The 22,538-nt window shown below is 29.6% G+C and overlaps 2 protein-coding genes across 4 annotated transcripts in view; one reads left to right on the top strand and one right to left on the bottom strand.

Moving 5' to 3' along the window:
- The first annotated feature begins 1,520 nt into the window (after window positions 1-1,520).
- Agps (alkyldihydroxyacetonephosphate synthase) lies at window positions 1,521-21,602 on the top strand. The gene is made up of 6 exons (XM_029309521.2): window positions 1,521-1,729; window positions 2,898-2,987; window positions 11,655-11,938; window positions 13,886-14,174; window positions 18,175-18,484; window positions 20,480-21,602. Exons 1-6 carry the CDS (start codon window positions 1,647-1,649, stop codon window positions 21,251-21,253), a joined length of 1,830 nt encoding a protein of 609 aa, XP_029165354.2. The 5' UTR covers window positions 1,521-1,646; the 3' UTR covers window positions 21,254-21,602.
- Window positions 21,144-22,538, bottom strand: part of Hel89B (histone acetyltransferase 1) — a 22,319-nt gene continuing 20,924 nt past the window's right edge. For all 3 annotated transcript variants that reach the window (XM_085483358.1, XM_085483359.1, XM_029309520.2), the window contains exon 15: window positions 21,144-22,169. In XM_085483358.1, coding sequence (XP_085339484.1) covers window positions 21,966-22,169 — 204 coding nt within the window. In that variant the 3' untranslated portion in view covers window positions 21,144-21,965. The remainder of the gene's footprint in view (window positions 22,170-22,538) is intronic.

Below are 22,538 nucleotides of genomic sequence, written 5' to 3'. Positions count from 1 at the left end.
CGATGCATTACAATCTTTACAGTCTATCTTATATATAACATTGGTATTTGAACACTTAGGAATAGGATCTTTATGTACTTTAATATATTTATTCAATTTAAATTGTTCAGTGAGTGTCGGTAAGAATGGGATGCAGAAATACGAGACCTTTAAATTTTGGTCATTCTTGTTTGTAAGGATATTTCGTTGTTCTATTAAATGTTTTAGTCTTTGGTTCATTGTGTCAAAAATCAATTTCAGAAGATAGTTATTTTCGAGTAATATTTTGATTACTAACTCTAAATTTTCTTTGTGAAATTCTGGATTTGATTATAAGAAGGCTCGATCCACCAACCCCATTATCGTACCTCGTTTTTGATTCATAGGGTGTTGAGAAAGGAAGTTTAGATATCTATCAGAAAACGTTGTTTATGGTACCAATTATATATGATGTTGTTATTTTTTAATATCAATGTTAGGTCGAGAAAATTAATTTTATTATTATCTTGAATTTCAATAGTAAACTGGATTCTTTTGTAAAAAGAATTAAATAAATTTAATGTGTGATCTATAGAATCCGATGGAGCAGCCATTATTATATCATCCACGTATCTGATGTATATGGGTGGACAAAACTTTAGTAGTTGATGAGCTTTATTTTCTAAATCTTGCAGTACAATATCAGCTATGATAGGAGATAAAGGAGAACCCATTAGTGCACCAAAGGATTGTCAATAAAAAACATTGTTAAATGTAAAATACGTAGAATTTAATACGAGGCTTACTCCAATTAAAAATTCAGACTTAGGGAGATTGCAATTATTTTCAATATATTGCCATCTATTGGAAACACTCTCGAGAGCTAAATCGATAGGTACATTAGTAAAAAGTGAAATAACATCAAGAGATAATAATTTGTAGTCATTATGGATGTAAATATCTGAAATTGTTAACCATTTCGAAACTATTTTCTATGTGGCTATTACAGACAGGGAAACAATTGTTCATAATTTGGTGTAAGTGAAGTGCTAACTGATATAAAGAAGTATTTATAGAGGATACAATTAGTCTAAACAGACAATTTTCTTTGTGGATTTTAGGTAAACCGTAAGTTCTCGGTAATGTTCCCTCACTAAATGACAATGAACGATATGTCTGTACTGAAATGTAATTGTTATTTTTCCATCTAGTAAGTAAATCATGGAGGTTCGAGATTAATTTTCTAATCGAATATGATTTATTATTATTAATTGTAACTGTATGCAATTATAATATAATATACAATTATTGCGTTAATAATAATTTAATTGCAATTAATTAAGATATATAGTTACATAATTATATATTTATAGAAATATATAATTATATATTTATATATATCTACTAAGATGAAGCATACGCGTTTGCTCTAAGTGTACGAACAAATCTATGGCGCGGTGACGTCATCGGCGATTGACCGCGCGATTGGCCGCTCGGCGAGACGCGCGTGGATTGGCGCGCGTCGACGGGTGGTCGGGTGGAGGCTGTATCGATTTAAATTTGGTTTGCCGGTGCGCGTGTCAATAGTGAACGCGGAGCCGTCGCCGCGCGTTCGAGGAACGCGCTTCGTTCCCGTTTGTACATATATTTCCGACATCCCTCATCGCGCGCCCGAGAGAATAAGAAGCATGTCAGATCGGGGGAAGCAGATGACGCACGCGGAATCGGCGAACGACCCGATCGAGTTCGAGAGCGCGGTGCCAAAAATCAGGTCAGTCAGTGTCGCCACGATTGGGCGATTTTCGTCCGCGAGACGAATCGAGAGATAAGTTCTCTCTCTTTCTCGCTCTCTCTCTCTCTCTCTCTCTCTCTCTCTCTCTCTCTCTCTCTCTCTCTCTCTCTCTCTCTCTCTCTCTATATATATATATATATATATATATATATATATATATATATATATGTATGTGTGTGTGTGTGTGTGTGTGTGTGTGTGTGTGTTTGTGTGTGTTTGTGTGTGTGTTTGTGTGTGTGTGCGTGCGTGCGTGCGAATTGTGCACGCGGTGCAACATGCGCGACGTTAATATACACGTACTTACTCACGCGTGCGTTTAATCGCGGCCGACCACACCTCTTCGCGTATATCTTTGCGTGTGTGTAAAAGCTCGTCCATGTGTGACTCATTGTTATGACTCTCTCCCCCGCATCACGAACGACACCCTCGCACACACGATCTCGTAACATCGATCGATAAGACACTCCGCCCTTTTCTATAACCTCATATATCTTAAATTCCATCTTATATTACATTCCTAATAGCACAACATATCCAAAAGATATTCAGAGAATATTCAGAGGACATTCGAACATTTTCAGGATGTTTTCTGAACGTTTTTGGAATATGTGTGCCGTTAGGGATGTATCATCCCGAGTAGTAGTTTTGACGTCTAATGACATCATTTTGATGTCTAATGACGTCCGTTTGCAACCTTAGGATCCTGCACATATCCCGAAGACATTCAGAGAACATCCTGAGGATGTTCGAATGTCCTCTCTAATATTCTCTGAATATCCTCTGAATCTCTTTCCGATATGTTGTGCTATTAGGGATCGACTTTATATTATATTACACGTTATCATTACTCTTCCCGATCTTAATACTCGATGATAATTCCTGGATAAATATAAATAATATAATAGTTGAATAGAAATTTCGAAAAATTTGTATTTTGATTTTTCCGAAGGGACGATTGGACAGAACGAACAGTCACGTGACGAAACGTGTGAGACACGTGCGCTTTCCCGGTGATTCGAAATATTTCGAGACTCGCGTGCGGGTACTATAATTATATTCGGTTTTCTCGTTGACGGATCACATCTTATTCCACGGACTTTCTCTGCTTCTCACGTTATCATTATTCGTCGCTCTTTGGTGTTTTAAGGCAGCAGTTGCTGAAATGGAACGGATGGGGTTACAAGGATTCCGGATTCCACGTGAACAACAAGCTCCTGGTTGAGTTCACCGGTAACAGGTGAGTTTTATGGAACATTTATATACATATATATATGTACAGGGTGTTTCTAAATAAATGCGAAAAATTGTAGGAAATTAATTCTCCTTCATTTTTGACAAAGCTTTGTTAAAAAGCTTGAAAAAAATTAAAAACCTAATTTTCACTTCACCCTTTAAGGAATGTTTAATTTTTAAAATTAGTTTTTAATTTTTTTCTCGAATTTTGGACAAATTAGAAAAATAAAATTTATTAAATCTTTTCTACTAAAAAGGATATTTATTAAAAATAAAAAATATGAAAATATAATAATAGGCGTGATAAAACTAGTGCGATAGACAAGGCGCAAAATTATTATATTATATTATTATATTATATATTATATTATATTATATTATATTATATATTATATATTGTATTATATTAATATTATATTTAGGGTTAGATAAGTTAAGTTAAAGTTAGTTGCTTATAAAATTAATTTAATTAAGTTAAAAGTTACATGAACAAAAAATTAACTAATTATCATCTAAAAGGTTAAAAGGTAAGATTAAATTAACTGAAGTCAAAAGTTAGTTTTTTAAAACATTATTTATATTAAATTAGAATTTTGTTTGTCAATTCTTTTAAAATTTATAATAACAAAAAAAAAAATTTTGATTTTTATATAGAAATATATAAACATAAAAATTAATAATACTTACTCTAATTTAAAAATAATACGTTTATAACTTATAAAAAAAACAATAATATGGTATTCACAGATAAAAAGAAATTTAACTTAGAAAAAAGTTAATAAGTTTAAGGTCAAAATAAATAACTAGATAAAGTTAAAAATTAATACATTTTAAATTAACTATTGTAAGCCAAGTTAAAAGTTATTTAACTTTTTAACTTTTTTAACTTTTAATTAATTAACTAATTATTACCCAACTCTAATTATATTATATATACAAATATCAAGATAATACATTTTAATAATCAAATAAAAAATAATAAAGAAAACAAAATTTTAATTTTAACGCGTACGTTTCGGTTCTTCTTTTAACCATCTTCAGCGCAAAAACAATAAGTAATGAATGCGTTAGTCTTAGTAAATAAATAATGAAATCTGAATATAAAATTATAGTTAAGGTCAGTATATAAAAAATAAAAATAAAAATAATATAAAAATGTTATTACGCAAAAGTCATCGAAACTTATTTATTAATATTTTCTAATTTTCTCGTATTAAGGGGATGAAACTATAACAACCCTTATTCAATTTTTTATCAGAACTTTTTAACGTAACCGGAATGTAATTATCTAAAAATATGCGTTAGAAAGCTTGATTCTTAAAGAAACTTTTTCTTTTATTTTTTTAAAATTAATTTTTTTTAAAGTTAAAAAACATAATAAATAAAAATAATGAAAGATCAACTTATAAGCATACAAATAGGTGTAATATAATAAATTCAATTTTATTTATAAATCCTGAACTTTTAAATTCTTTAAGTTTATGTAAGAATTTAAGTTCAGGATTTATAAATAAAATTGAATTTATTATATTACACCTATTCGTATGCTCGTAAGTTGGTCTTTCATTATTTTTATTTATTGCGTTGCATGATACTCTTTGTCTTTTGGATTTTTAAAAAATCTTTTCTTTTGAAGAAGTTGTAACTCAGTTTCTAATTCATCTTCAAAGAAGGATATAGAATAAATACATGTTTATATAAAAACTCCCTTTAATTTTTAACAAAGAATCATCTTCCAAAATTTTTCGCATTTATATTTAGAAACACCTTGTACATATACAAGAGAAAATTATACAAACCCGAAAATTTTGATTTTGATGAAATTTTACACATATGTAGGGAAGATAAATATTAGATAAATTAAAAATTTTTTAGTTATGGCCCAAATAAAAAAATAACTTTTTTCCAAAAATTTACAAAAAAATTAATTTCTAAAATTATTTTTTCACAATATTATTAATTTGATTAAATAGAGATGTTCTCATGAAATTTTTATATAAAACTTTTTTTGGTATTTTAAATACTTTTTAAGATATATATCGAGAAAAACAAAAGAAAGCTATTCTATATATGGTGTTTCAGAAATAGGTAATCGAACTTTAAGAGCATATTTTATTAGAATGAAAAAAGTCATGTAATATTGTTGATTTACAACACATATTTTATATGTATATGTTTTGCATTGATGTCTCATGGATTATACTTCTATTACTGAAAGAAATCATTTCCAGCAATTTCTTTAATGAAATGTTCTTAAGTTTATTGTAAAAAATATATAACTGAGAAGGGAAGTATTTCCGAATTCATGTTTATGATTTTTTCGTCCTTATAATGAGTAGAGTATATGCTCTTAAAATTTTACCATCTATTTCTGAAATATGTTGTAGAATTGAAAATTTAGAGTTATGTTTACAAATACGTCATATAAATACTTGTATTATAAAATATAATTTTTTGATATTTTTTCTATAACTCGTTTGGATTTATATGAGCTTTAATTAATATCTTGATTTTTAAAACAGAGAGACAAATTATATTGTGATCTAAAATGCACAAAAATTGACAAAATCAGGAGAGAGCAATTAAATTATGAATTATATGTATAATAATTATAGATATAAAAGAAAGAAAAAAGAAAGAAAAAGAGAGAGAAATATTTATCATTAAATATAATGATAAATTAAATTATTAAGTATAAAATTTTGAAAATAAGACGTTTAATCATTACTACGCAAACTTATAAAAAATTATGTATAAAAAAGTATATAATAATCATATAAAAAATACATATAATAATCATATAAAGAAAATGTAAACATTTTTTTCTATATCATCTATCATTTTATAAATCGATTATTCAGACATCGGAAATAAATTCTGCTTTATCAAAGTCTGCTTTTAAAGTTTACTCAATTTGTTCGCTCTTTTTGCATTTATTCGTATAATAATAAGTTACCTTACTGAATATTCTTTACTAATAATATATCTAATTATTCAAAAAGAGAATGATTGAAGATTTGAATAAACAGAACATGATGTCAGCAGCGTCAGATTTTAGCATGATAAGTATACATAAGATATATATATAGCTTGAAACGTTGAAAGCCTATATTGTCTCTCTCGATTTCGTCACGTATACGTTTTCCTAGCTAATTATGTTTGTCCAGTTACTAGTAAGAATGTCGCCATCGATGTTCTCCGCATAAGTGCATATGCACTTTTTATTTGCGCTTCGTATCGAACGAAACGCCGTCGAGTATCATCATCGTTAAATTGAGAGCTTTTTAGACCGAAAAAAAATACAACGTGTTAATGGTTTATTCTACCGTATAATTTTCATTCTAATAATAATCGAAGTTATTATAAAACTTCCTCTAATAATTTCTAATTATATTTATTCAATTATACTATTTTTAATTACACTGAGAAAAAACTAATGTTCAATCAAAAAAAAATTTTTTTTTAAACTAATTAAATACGGCAGTCACGAGCTGTCAAACAAATATTTGTAAATACGAAAAAATATTATGTTTCAAATTAAGCTTAGTTAACAATACTGAAGTGCACTTGACTTAAACATTTAAATATTTCAATAAAAAAAAATTCCATTGACTAAATGCGTTTACTCATATTAACATTATTTTTTCTCACAATCAGTGTATAATCAGAGGTTTACTTATTATTTTCCTTTATTTTTCAAGATTAATTTCAAATGAACAAATTAATTTTAAATTTAATAATTTTTTATTATACTCTTTTATTTTAACTTTTTTAATTTTATTTATCTATATAATAAATTTATTTTTTTTTCATTAAAACATAATTTTAATGAAATTAATTCAATATATAATTTAAATGAAAAAAATTTTTCAAAATATTTTAAATCTTTATGAATTATATTAGAAAATTATTAGACATAGAAATTATTTACTTTTTATACAGTACTCTCTGTAAGTTTGGAAACACCTGACATTTTACAATTAAATAATCGTATGGCAGCGATCTGTAGATTTTTGTATCAATAAATTGTAAAATATTTAAATAACATTTTTATTTATAACAGATCGCTGCCACGCGATTGTTTAACCGTAAAATGTAAAGTGTTTCCAAACTTGTGAAGGGTACTGTATGCAATAAATAACAAATGTCCATTATCATAAGACTATTTTTTGTTATCACGATTAATAATATTTCAAATAATATACTGATAAAAAGCATTCCATTCCAAGTTTATATTCTTGCATGTTAGGAATATCTAATTAAAGAATATTTCTTTAGAGAATTTTTCTCTTAAATTAAGAAAATTCTTTTGATCTATGCAGATTTTTTGTATAAATAAATCATAAAATAAACATAAAATATTTAGATGACATTTTTATTTATAACAGATCGCTGCCATGCAATTCTTTAACTGTAAAATGTAGGGTGTTTCCAAACTTATGGAGGGTACTGTATGTGTCGGTATACATAGTGTCACATTATAAACTTTTCACGCAATTATTTCCCGACTATTCGCTAAAAAATATTTCAATGGAATTTATATTCTGTTTGTCCAAGGAGGACATACTATTATGGACACAAGTCTTGTTCTAGATGGAAATATATGTCTCTGAAATTTTCTTGAACAAATTTCTATGGCGAGGAAAATATTTTTTCGCCGCGTTTACTGAAGAGAAAATTGAAAGGATATGATAAATGAGCTTGAATAATCTTGAAAGGTTGAAACTAATAGATAAATAAATTCATTCTAGGAATAGGCTACATGTCTAGCTAAATGAAAATATATTTTTCCATTTAAAAAAACAAAAGATTACCTTGAAATTTCGATTCATACTAGTAAGATGTTTTTCTTGAAGTAGATGAGTAAGTTCTATTTGAAACATTCGGGAGATAATATCATTTTTTTATATGTATCTGGAGTTTTTTTTCCTAATGATAACGATAAATTAAATAAGACTTAAAATGAAATTTTTTAAAATGAAGAACTGTTAGAAAATCAGGTGTACAAGTTTTTTTCGCATATAGTGATGTGATATGACACGATGAACGTGTTATAATAATGGGAATGATAAGAATCTTGTTTGTATCTTCTTGTTATCAAAGTTACATAGCTTGAGTTCGTTGTGTAAGATGTATACGTATACATATATACGAGTACCTTGAATTGTATCTCGAGTCAGAATTATGTAATGTACATTGTGTGTATGATAATAATTTAATTTACAGCTGTTGTACTAAAATAAGATGCAGTTCGAACAGCTGACGTAGCGTGAAGCAAGAAAATACTCTTGTGGTTTCTGTAATTATTGTAAACTCATTACTCTTTTGCTTTAACAATTGTGTGAAACTATATACAGTGTTGTGTTTAGATGATTTAAAAATTAACTAGATAAATATGAGATAAAAATATGAGATGAGATAAATTCATCTTAGATAAGATAAAGATGATTTTATTTTAAGTATATTTATAGATAAAAGATTATATGGCAATTCATCTAGATAATTTTTTAGATAATAAATTTTAAGATTGCTTATGCGTATAAACACAGTTATAAAAAAACGTAAATTATAAAGGGATATAAAAATATATGTATTCATATTTTTATTTATAAATTTTTATCGCTTATTGCCTAAGTTCTATTTAAGTATGTATTTTGTGTGCTATATGATTCTAAACCAAAATTATAATCTTTATAATTTAAAAATATGAAAATTATTCTAGATAATTTAGTAAAGATAATACTTTTTTCATCTAAGATACAGATATAGATGATACATATTTTTATTATCTATATAAAGATAAGATGGCGCTAAATAAGCTTCATTTAGAAGATCATCTATATAATTTTATTTAGATAACAGCAAACACTGACTATATAGATATTTATATGCGGATTTTTTTTTCTACATAATTTTCTATGCACATATATGATAACGTATAATACGTATAATAAGGATTTACGTATAATAAGGATAAATTTCTTTCGTTTCTATTTGTTGACATTAGTTCAGATGGTTAGCCTTGCGTAAAGTTACCTAATGTATCAAGTATATCATATTAAGGTATAATCAAATAAAGAAAGCGAAACAACAGTATAATGATGTATAATTTCAGACGTATTAAGGGGATCTTTCACGTTTGCCTGTTTTATCAGCGATATATTATTTTTATACTTCTAGTCTTTTGTCGCATTAATTTGACAGAATTAAAAATGCTTCTTTACGATTACAATACATATACATCTATAATCCCGAGGAAATTCGATTTCATATGAAAAACGAGAAATATTGATGAAATTACAGTTTTTCTTATCAATTTTTATCTCTATATGACGTCTCGAATGACAGACGAGTTGTCATCGCATATTATGTGCTTTATATAAAAAATATACATTTTATATGAATATAAACACCAAATCCCTGGGATTAAGATACATGAAAAAAAGAACTGTTATCCTCTAAATCTAGATTAGAAAAATATAATAACATATAAATAATTTGTATTACGATTCGTACGTACGTGTGCGTGAGTTGTTAAATTAAAAATAATAATATAATATAATAATATAATAATAATATAATAATATTTTAATATTAAAAATTAATTTAGAAGTTTCTTGCGTAATCATTTAATTGCTAAACTAGTGCGGTTTCATTAATTTTAAATATAGTAAAATAATTATATTTGTTAATTTTTAAAAGTCCATTTAGTCGAGTGTTCAATTATCCAAACGATTACGACATTTTCAAACGGGACATTATTGGTCGTTCGATTATTTGGAAAAATACATTATCCAAACATTTTTTATTCTCTGACTACCTCGAAGAATGTAGATGAGATTGTATTTATTTATTTCCTTTTATAAAGTATAGGATAAAATATATAAATTCGGAACCAGAGCAATCAATTAAAAATTAAGCATCTATAATCATATAATTAATATTGCTCAATACTGATTTTATATTAGCCAATTATATTAGATCGATTTTAATTTTGTGTCGTTGATTCCAAATATGACATTGGTTTTGTTAGATTAATTTCTCTAATTTTTGAGATAATGAATGCCTCTATGAAAAATAAAAAATGCAAAAAATATAATAATCAGGTGTAGCTTAGCCCAAAATTATATTGAAACTGTCTCAAATACATATACAAAATTATATATATATATATATATATATATATATATGAAATATCTAATGGCGTTGTATTAAGTATACAATAAAATAAAATAAAATAAAATAATATTAATTGTGATTCAGATAATTGATATACAAGGTGTTAGAAAAAGGGTAAAATATTTTAAGGGGATTTAGTATGCCTAAAAACAAGTCAAAAAGTCTTAAAAAACATGAGTCCGCAAATAAATCGTTTTAGAGATATTTTTAATTTATTTTTTTTTATAATTTTTATAATATTTTGCCCTTTTTTTCCTGTATAGAAATAGTATATTGTATTACACGTGCAGGCAAAGTGGCACTTTGTGTGCGTGTTTTTTGTGCGGAAAGCGGCCGATTTCCCACGCCGCTATCTAGCGGCGACGCGATGAGTGAATAAGCCGCATTCAAAGCTATTGCCTACGGCTGACAATGAGCCGCGTTCAAAGTCATTGCCCACGGCTAAAGCCGTGGGCAATACATTGCCAATAATGGCCAAAAATACCATTTCTATTTCATTATACCACAATTTACTCTAAATCCTGATGTGTTAGATATTATACATTCAGACAATGATATCATTCAGCGCAAAAAATCTTCGAAAAACGTATTATCGTACTTCGGAATAGTATATTGTGTATCAAGTGCGGAAAGTTGACAATTGGTCACGAGTGCGGGCAAGTCGCACGAGCTGAAGGCAAGTGCGACCATCCCACACGAGTGAACAATTGTCAATCCGCACTTGATACACACGATATTTTGTATTACAAGTGCAGGCAAAGTGGCTTTGTGCGCGTTTTCTGTGCGCGAGGTGGCCGATCGCACGCCGCCATCTTGCGACGGCACGGTGCGGGAATAGTTGCGGCTGAAGCCGTGGACAATGACTTTGAACGCGGCTCAGCCGTAGGCAATGGCTTTGAATGCAGCTTATTCACTCACCGCGTCGCCGCTAGATGGCGGCGTGGGAAATCGGCCGCTTTCCGCACAGAAAACACGCACACAAAGTGCCACTTTGCCTGCACGTGTAATACAAAATATTATTTGTACGATTTTCTTTTATGTGAGTTATTAAGACAATTACGTTAGATATAAAAACTTTAACAATATATGTTAAAGAATTAAAGATTAAATTATAGACAAAACCTGTTGCATATGTCAGCAGCTCTACATATATTTGATATAAAATTCATAATTTGAGTATTTATTAAACAAAACTCAAAAACTAGAACCAATTCAGCAAAATTATTGTCATTTTTTTCAGCACCTCCAAAATACCCTAAATTCGTTCAAACATCCTTGAAAATTAAACAAAAGTTCTGTTTTGTTGACCAGTGTAATCTATACTTGATATTTAATGATAAGAGTGCTAAGTTATATAAAAATATGCTTCTCTCTCTCTCTCTTTTTATTTTCTTTCTATTATATAAATATATCATATATATGTAAAATTAAAATTTAACATATATGTCACATTATATGTATATAAATGTATATAAATATCATATATTATCAGATATCCCATTGGAAACCTGGAATTACCATACTTTACAAAGTGGTGCGAAAAGACTTTCGATATAACATGGGAGATGAAGCACGATCCTCAAAATTTACCGACGCACTTTCCAGAACCGATACTCTCGACAGAATTATCGAATGCGATCGAGGAGTTGGAGATCGATCACTCGACCAACGGCGTCGATCGGCTGTTTCGCGCTCACGGTCATACCTTGCGAGAGGTTTATTTTTTGAAGCACGGCACCTCCTTCGAGAGGATACCAGATATCGTTGTGTGGCCGAGTAAGTTTATAATAATACATAGAAAGTTACTTGAATCGCCATCATGCAAGAAGAAAAAATTAAGACAGAATTATGTATATCGAGCGTGTTAATGTTTGCCCTTGAGTGGCGTTTTTCAAGGTCATTTGAAGGTCAACTCGGTTTTTTAAATAAAATAATCCTAATTTTTTACACAAGTCGATTCTTTGCAATATTTAGTACAAAAAGCAATTCTAGGTCGCGATATTATGATTTGAGAGTCCCTGTTAAAACTATAATTTTTGTCTTGAAATTTTTTCTTTTTATTTTTTTAAATATTTAGATACTCAATTTGAATGAGACGTCTCACCTTATATTGGCTTTTTAAGAAATTGATCTACCGACGAGATCTATTATTTTATATAATTTTATATACATATGTCTGTTAAAATATTTTTTTTTAGTTATTTAAAGAGTAATATTTCTGAAAAATATAAATATGTAGATTTTGAAGTGTAAATTTCTCTCGCGCGAATAAAATAAAGATACAAACCACACACAGAAAATTTCAATTGTCATTTTAGAGAGGCAGAGTTTTTTTTTCTTTATCTTTCATATGCGGAATTATCTTTTAGAAGTCTGCAATCAGCGGAACGACACTACTCCGCCTATTTAATTACTATTTAATTGCAACTGTATATATAGCACTACTAGCAATCCTTTGTCAGTTTTAATTAAAGATGTGCAGAATTTCTATATATTTCTGTTTTATTACTATTTTTCTATTTAATACTTACAAAAAAAACTAATGAAATATAAATCCATTTTATTTAATCTTTTTGATTTAAAAAATGTTGAATTTTAATTTTTCAAATTTTAAATTAATAACCCTTTTTGCTGTTTTGATTCAAGATTTATCAATACGATTTTTTGAGAACTTTTCTCCTCGCCGTAATTAATTTATATTCATTTGAAATTGAAATTATTCAGAATAAGTTATTAATTTTGTTTTGACTGTCCGTGTTTATATGAGTTTTATCGATGAAAGTTTGATTTCACATGTACTTAATTTTGTAATTGGAACCAAACAATTTTATTATTTTTCAGGAATTTTTCATCATAAATAATGAAAATTCTAACTTAAAAAAATCGATGTCACAATTTTTTATACTTTATCGCGCTATTTAAGGCGTTAAATGTTAAAAAAACATCGTTAAAATATCGAATGCATGAGAATTCTCTACAGGAATAAATCAATGTTATAACACACTTGACACTTGTAAGCTGTAATAAGAATAATCAATATAAACTTTAGCTTATATGCACAAGGTTGAACAGTTGACCTAACTACTTTACATGATTCCTTTTCTTACATTTCTCAACAGAATATCTAAAAAAAAGGCTTTACAATATATTGAAGACGTATTACTATTTCTTACATTAGTTAATCAATGTAGGTCGAAATATTTATGTATCTTGTACAAAATAAAATCAAGTTTTAATTTATAAGTGGTTTAGCTCTTGCCTACATTTTTTTTTAAATATTAAAATAATATTTTCCGAAAATAAAAATTTGACGAAATATGCGTTTTATATTTTCGTCATCATCATATATTTATATATTAGTATACATATAAAAATATCCTGTTTATATCTCATCTTAGAAATTTCATACACACAATAAGAAATTTTATGAAAGAAAAAATATATAAATTTTATTTAAACAAATGCTCTCCTTATATTTAATAGCCCACTTGTCTCACAAGATTTAAAAGAATTGTTCAACAAAAAAAAATTGTTTCCATCTTCAATTAAAAAAAACAACTTTACGTGGATTAGTCTATAAAAAAAGAGAAATTTTTTTTTACCTATTATTCTATATCTCGTTGCGATAAAACGACAGAAGTGTGTTTTCGCTCTTTTCCACCTTAAACAAGAAAATCTTTACGCTCTATGCAAAGTGTTCTCCATCAATATTCATGTTTGCAGAGTGTCACGACGACGTCGTCAAAATTGTCAATATGTGCGTGCATTACGGGGCCGTCTGCATACCTTTCGGTGGTGGAACCAGCGTGAGCCGCGCGGCGTGCTGTCCCCCGGACGAACGCCGAACGATAATTTCACTGGACACGTCGCAGATGAATCGGATATTGTGGATGGACAGGGATAATTTGTTAATATGCTGCGAATCCGGCATCATCGGCCAGGATCTCGAGCGAATACTTCGTTCTCAGGGATTCACGTGCGGCCACGAGCCCGATTCTTACGAATTCTCCAGGTATACAATCTAGCGATCTTCTTTAAGCTATTCTATATCAACAATAATAACTGGAATTTTTTAGGAGAAAAGAAGTTGGCGCCACTCATTTTTCCTAAAGGGCGATTTTCAAGGTCATTTTTTTTTTTTTTTTTAATGGAACCACTTATTTTTTTATATAAATCGATTCCTCGCAGTATTCCTTATAAAAAGTTACGAGGGTAAAGGTACCATTTCATGTGCAGCAATGCTGCCGCAGCAGTTTGTTACTATTGATGAAGCTCAATTGAACGAACAACAAAGGCAGTAAAGTAAAAGAACACGCAACTAATTGATGCTAATTATTATTAGGATTAATTAATTAGGCTAATTGTATTAGTTAAATAATGGATTTTTTAAGAACAAAATTAATTATTTTGAGAATATAAAAGTAAAAATCGTAATTTTAACCTTGAAATAATAAGAGAACAAAGAGATATGCTCTAATAAATTTTAATCACGTGACTGATTTGCTGCAGCATGCTGCGTATGAAAAGGCACCTTAAGATAGCAAAAAGTGAATAATTTACAAGATATTATATGTAAGTTTAACATAACTTTGACATAAATTATGAAATATCTCATAAAATATATATTTATCTCAATTCTTTAATGCACAAATAACGAGAAGATCAATTAGTGTAAAAAAGCACATAGTTGTTTATTAAAAAGGTATGTAATTTGCAATTAAGCAGCTACATAATTTTTCTTACAAGCAATTATGTATTTTCTTTATACCAATTAATATATTTCTTTTTTGTGCATAAAAAAAATTGAGATAAAAGTATTGGAAAATGAATACTTTATAAGATATATATATATATATAAGATATATATATATATATATATATATATATATATAATTTATGTTAAATTTTTTAATATAAAATATCTTGTAAAGGACACTATATACACCCACATAACTCTTTATAACTTAATATTTCGGAAATTATGCCATCCATTTTAAAGATTAAAATCTTGAATTGTGTGAGTTTGAAGAATCTTCAAACTTAATGGATATATTATTTATAAAATTTTAAATAGGACGCCCTATATAAAATTAAATTTTTGAATTCTATAAAAGAAACCAATTTATCAGAAACATTTTTTTATTAAATACTTCTATGAAAAAATATGACGAGACTTTTGATTTAGAGTTACTTAAAGTGCTCGAGAAACACGAAATCGAAATTATCCTCTATTCCAACTTATTTATTTTACAATATGTTCATCATTGACTCTTGTAAAAATGCATTTATTCAAATTAAATATCTGATAGTATTTCGGGAGTTATCTGTCATCATAAAATTTTTTGTGGGGATATGTGAAGGACAAAGTTACGTTTGAACCGCTAATGACAAAAGAAAATATGAAGCAAAATATATGCGATGTTTGCGCTTCAGTGACTCTTGAAATGACTCTTGAAAATTGTTTCTTTATGATACATGATGATGTATCTAAAAAAACCTTTTTCTATCAAATAAGGATGGGATCAAGTTGATGTATATACTTAAAAATCCGAGTAAAAATTCAATAATCAAGTTTCGTTCCAAGATTTGTATAATACGTATAAAAAATAATAGTGCATCTATTGTACTTGCGAAATAATCGAATCTAGAATAATTATATTCGAATTTTAGATTTAGTACTGCGAGGAAACAGTACTTGTAAGTACTTATATTACTTCGAAATAATACTTATAAGTACTATAGCAGTATAGTAAAAGGTACTTAAGTACTTTACTATTAGTACTTATAAGTACTTTCTATTGTAAAAAATATAATAAATAGCTATAAATACTTTCTGTCGTAAAAGAATATAAATACTTATGAGTACTTTCTATCACAATGAATACAATATAATAAATACTTATAAATATTATACATTTTTGAAGAATCGAATCCCTTATAAATAATATTTGAACTCTAGATTACAATTTCTCATAAGTATTTATAAAAGATTCAAATATACTAGATCCAGATTCAGATACTTGGAAGTATTGCTCCTATTTTTCGAAGTACTTATAGAAAGTTCAAGTCTGTTTGAAAGTTCTGTTTTTTTGGAGTAATTATAGAGAGTTCGAAACTATGCAAACAAATTCGAATCTACTTGTAAGCTACTTAATCCCATCGCTACAAATTAGTATCAATACTGAAACAATTGTTACTTGGTATAAATACAGTTAGAGTAATGCAGTAATTTTTTCAATAATAATTTGCACATCTTATAAAATAAAATTCAAAATTAGTTTCATACAAAATTAATTATATATTTAATAAGATACATATTATATAATAAAGGTGGGTGATAGTAATTATTTTGAGACAATGCAATACAAAAGACACACATTTAGCCATAAAGTCATATAATAATTAAAAAAGAAAGCTTAAGTTAACTTGAGTAATGAATAATGACAATTAGCATCTTATAGCATTTTGTCCAATGATATTAGTACACGTGTAGATGTCAAAACACAATCATATATAAAACATTAATATGCATATAAATACATAATAATTGGTACACTGACAATGACACGAGACATACACTCTCTTTGTAAGTAATCTTTTTTTGGAATTCAATATTGTAGACTTCCAGAGAAAACTATGAGGCTACTTTAAATGCGCAACACATAAAAGACAATCGATACATCCACACAGGTTCCATACCTTAAATACAAAAACGTATCTCAATGATTTACATACGCTGCATGCATCTGAAACTTTAGCTCCGAAAGACAGAGACAGAATAGAGTTAAAGATGTTTTTTCAGGGTTGCCACAAAAAATGAATTTTGATAATTCCCTGACTTTTCCATGTTTTCCAGACGACAATGAAAATTTTCCATGACCATAATATGTGTAATCTTAAATTTAGAAGTAGAAATTAGAAAAGAATAACTTATATTATTAGAAACAACACAAATTTGGAAGTTTAATAATATAACGTAATCCTGAATTCAAACCAACAGAAAAAATGCAGAGGAAAATAAGGAATAAGAGAAGTCAATTGAATAAAAACATTTAATAAAAGATATAATTTAATGTTTAATTTACGTTTAAAAAAGAATAAAATTTAAGTTTTTATAAACCTCTAAAAATATTAAAATTGAAATAAACTTGACATTAGTAAATATATCTAATTTCTACATTAAATTTGAACAAAGGAACCATTTTTAATATACATATATTTTAAAAATAATAGTTAATGCATGGACTATAGAATGCAATAATATTGATTTATGGGAAAATTGGGAGAAAAGTTAAATTTTGTTCTCAATTCCAGGTTCATTTGCAGGGTGTATACTCAAATCTTAGTAATAAATTCCCTGAGGATTCCATGATTTTCCAAGTATTTTTGTTCCAAATTCCAGATAAAATTAAAGTATTTTAAATAATATTTAGAATACAATTTTGAAATGTTTACTGAAATATAAAAGAAAAGGAAATATTTTTCTTTTATATTTCAGTAAACATTTCAAATCCCCCATTTAAAAATTTAAAGTCCATAACTTTATATATAAATTTCTATATATAAAACTTTTATATAAAATGTTGAAAAAAAATCAATAAAATCATATAAGATTTATAATATAAGATCATATAATACAAAATCATAAAATATTTAATAATAATATGGCACAAGATATATTTCTTATAAAATAATGTCATGTCTTGTTTTTCAACTACTAAAAATATCAAAGGGGCTATTTTAAAAAAATTCCTTGAGTTCAAATCAAATTTCATGATTTTTCAAGATAGAACAAAATTCTTTGAGCATTCCAAGTTTTCTAGGTTTTTCCAGGGAATATACACCCTAATTTACATATTTCCCTGATTTTTCCAGGTTTTCCCTGACTAATTTAAAATTCTTACTATAACTTCTCGGTTTTCCAGATCTGTGGTAACCCTGTTTTTTTGTAATATAAAAAAATATATGTGTACAAGGGAGGAAAGATTGGAAAAGTAACTCGTTTCGAACAGTTTAGGTGGATGGGTAGCGACCAGAGCGAGCGGCATGAAGAAGAACACGTATGGCAACATCGAGGACCTAGTGGTGCGAATACGAATGGTCACCGGTAGAACGGAGGATCCCGTCATCACCCTGGAGAAGGGCACTCTGGTGCCGCGCGCGTCCTGCGGCCCGGACTTCGACCACATGATCCTCGGCAGCGAGGGCACTCTAGGCGTCGTCACGGAAGTTGTGTTGAAAATAAGGCCGTTGCCGCGAGTTGTGAAATACGGCAGCATTGTGTTCCCGAATTTTCATAACGGCGTTCTGGCGTTGCGAGAGGTGCGTATTATTCTTTCATATACATACGTATACGTGTTGACTTTCTCATTAACTGATGATGACGCGAAGGCCCGGCTTCTCTTTACCCAACACTCGCCTAACACAAATACTAGTGACGACACGCGGAAAAGAAAAAAACAGCTCCGCGTGTTGCGCACATCCAATATTTTGTAGGTAATAAAAGGGAAGCATGATTTCTCTCTCTTTCTTTTTCTTTCTCTGTCGGAAGTAGAGAACATGATGAACAAAATAATATACAGGATGGGCCATTTCAATGTCTCGTCATATTTATTTTTCTGCCTTAAAAAAAATGATTCCAATTTGTTTATAGATGGCACTATTTTCGAGAAATTTATTAATCACTTTTTTAAATGGAGATAAACTTTTTTTAACGGAACTTGTAGGTCTTGTCGAGATAAATTTCGAGAAGAAAGTTTCTTAGATTTTTTGATAAATTACACAATGAACCACCATATGATTTTATCTTTTATTTAGATATATTTAAAAGAAAATCATCTTTATCTTATCTAAGATGAATTTACATATTTTTATTTCATCTTTATCTAGCTACTTTTAAAATCATCTAAGCACAACACTGGTATCTTGCATATCAAAAAATAATTATGAAACAGATATGAGGTCTCTCTAAAAGCATTTTTTTGCGATGCATAATCCATTTTAATCTCATTAAAGCTCCTGGGTACTCGCCGTGACTATACTAGATCATGACGTCAGAGGCGAGAAAATACATAATAAAAATTCTTGCGTGCCATTTTTAAATAAAAAAAGATGTTTTGATGAAACATTTTCAGAGTATTTTAAAAGTGTCTTAAAGCCATCTGAATTGACATTTTATCAAAATATCTTTATTTTAAAATAATGCAAGAATTTTTAGCATGTTTTTTCGCCTCTGACATCATAATTCTAACATGGTCGGTGAGGGCCTAGAAGCCTTAACTAATACGAGTATGATTTGTTTCCACAATACCTATAATTTTTGAAATAAAAAAAATTGATTTCCATTTAAAAAAGTGACAATTCGTGAATTTCTCAAAAGTGGTGCCATTTGCAGAAAAAATTAATAAAATTCTTTTGATGTTTTTTTTTAAGAAAGAAGAAACCTTGCATAGATTTCCCAAAAGTCAAGCAATTTTTATGTGAATCGTTTATATATATATATAATGACAGCTGATTAATTTCAGCAATTTCTTATGGGACACTCTAAATATATGTGTATGTATGTATGTATGTATGTATGTATGTATGTATGTATGTATGTATGTATGTATGTATGTATGTATGTATGTATGTATGTATGTATGTATGTATGTATGTATGTATGTATGTATGTATGTATGTATATATATATATATACACACACACACATACATACACATATATTTAGAGTGTCCCATAAGAAATTGCTGAAATTAATCAGCTGTCATTTTTTAATGCATAGTTATTGAAAAAACAAAAATTGTGTTGGAAAGAGAAGTCTACAATTTTTAAGTTGAATATAAATAAAATATTTGCACACCAGTTTATTTTATTAATAAAAAGTAACGAAAAAGTGCTAATAATCATAAACTAATGATAAATATTTCCAACAGTGTCATATTTAATAGCAGCTATTAAAAGGATCATAAATAACATTAAAAATGACATGTTAGAAAAAGTTTTTACAAGTTTTCGTAAAAGAACAGAATTTTGTACCAATTCAAATGGTGCGCACGCACTTCAAAAATATTTATCATTAATTTACATATGTGATTATTAGCACTTTTTTCATTACTTTTTATCAATAAAATAAACTGGTATACAAACATTTTATTTATATCCATTAAAAACTGTAGACTTTCCTCTTTTCATGCATTAAAAAATGACAGCTGATTAGTTTCAGCAATTTCTTCTCGGACATCCTGTATAAAACAGAGTATTTACAGTAAGATATTAAAATAATCCACCCTATATAATCGCTCCGATGAATATCCACAGATCGCGAAGGAACGCTGCCAGCCCGCCAGCATACGCCTAATGGACAACGAGCAATTCCAAATGGGCCAGACCCTACGGCCGCAGGCCGGTTGGGGTGGTCTGATACTGCAAGGCTTGAAACAACTGTACATCACCAAAATAAAGGGTTTCCGATGGGATCAGATATGCGTGGCCACGTTGCTGATGGAGGGTGACGTCGCGACGGACGTCGCCACCCAGGAACGGAAGATCTACAAGGTGGCCGAGAAGTACGGGGGCATTCCGGCCGGCGAGGCGAACGGCGAGCGTGGTTACACGTTGACTTTCGTGATAGCATACATCCGGGACCTCGGCCTCGAGTTCAACGTGCTGGCCGAGTCGTTCGAGACCTCCGTTTCGTGGAACCGGGCGCTACCTTTATGCAGGAACGTCAAGTCCCGGGTCGCCAGGGAGTGTCACGCGCGCGGCGTACGCAGATACTTCATCTCCTGCCGCGTCACGCAGACGTACGACGCGGGCTGCTGCATATATTTTTACATGGCGATCAGTTACATGGGTCTGGAGGATCCGGTCGAGACCTACGAGGCCGTCGAGCACGCGGCTCGTGAGGAGATACTCGCCAGCGGTGGATCCCTGTCGCATCATCATGGAGTCGGCAAGATACGGGCGTCTTTTTATCCCGAGGCCGTCGGCGAAGCCGGCGTCTCCCTTTATCGGGCGACCAAGGAGCATCTGGATCCGCATAATATATTCGCAGCCGGTAATATGGTCTCGGGGTATAAATCCAAATTGTAAATCTTGTCAAGTCGTATGTGAGCGGCACCGAAGGATAATCCGTAGAACTGTTTTCTATTAGTGCGACGATATTGGGATTATTCTACCCGCGAATCTAACCGCGAATGATATGCGAATCTTGTTGAATGCCGCTACTAATGTAAAGAGAAGATAATTCGATGTTTTCAGGCAACTGAAAATTGTCGTTTTACTAACTCGCTATAATAGTTATAGAGAAGAAGATAAGAGACTAGTATTAGACATTATAAATAATAATTATGCACCGTGGCGTTGTTTGGTACAAATACGGAATTGTAATAATTGTATGTATCGGCATTTTTATAAATTATTATAAACTAAATGAGAAACACACACGTTTACAAGATATCTTAATCTATTTTCTATCTGCTATCATACCGGCTATTTGAGTTTAGGTACGATGTATGTCATTTTATCCTTATCATTAACATTTATGCAATATCGCAATTAGGTTAAGAATTAATAATGATTAATCCTTAGTCAGACGTGTATAAATGACTTTTTAATATATAAATTATTTGAGTGATCTCTTTTGGTCACTGAGATACGCTACAGCTTCCGGAGGTTGCGCCTAAGCAAGAGAGTTCGCGGTAGGATCTAATTTCTATATGTTCGGTATTGTGTGGCAACTTCTCAGATGGAGGTACTTAAAGAGAACTTACCGAGTTTATAATCTATTTATCGAGGTACAAGCTTACTGGTTATCAGCCTTCAGAGTTGACAAAAATGAGTCGAGATCGTATTCGTCGTCGTATTGTTGCTGCTCCCAAAGCTCAGGTAGGATATCCAATACGGAACGGCTAATTCCCGATAGGCCGGGAAGTCTTGAAAGAGCGGCGTCCTCTTGATTATCCGCCCTCTTCTCCTTGCCATTATCCAACGAGAATAAATCTAACAACTGATTATACAATAATCGATTATAATCGTTTCTTCTTAGATCAAAGAACCCTGCATTAATTCTATAAAGGGCTCGCCGCACAATAATTATGAAAATTGAACATTGATGGAATTGGCTAGTTTTTTTATGTATTATAATATTTTTGTTATATATTGTAATATATTGTAATGAAGGTAATAAAGCTTCAAAGCTAAACAGTGGACAGTTGCTGAGTTACAGCCAGTTAAACAACTCACAAAATGCAAATTTATCGCGTTTGACTAACTGTAAATCAGTAACTATCTATTATTTAGTTTTAAATATTATTTCAGCAAAAAATGAGCTACAACATATGAGAAAACCAGCTGATCTTACCAATATTCAATTTTA

Source organism: Nylanderia fulva, unplaced genomic scaffold (genome assembly GCF_048542155.1).
Source record: "Nylanderia fulva isolate GAGA-0341 unplaced genomic scaffold, ASM4854215v1 Scaffold247, whole genome shotgun sequence".
NCBI classification, from domain to species: Eukaryota; Metazoa; Arthropoda; class Insecta; order Hymenoptera; family Formicidae; genus Nylanderia; species Nylanderia fulva.
This window is presented reverse-complemented; position numbering and strand designations above follow the sequence as displayed.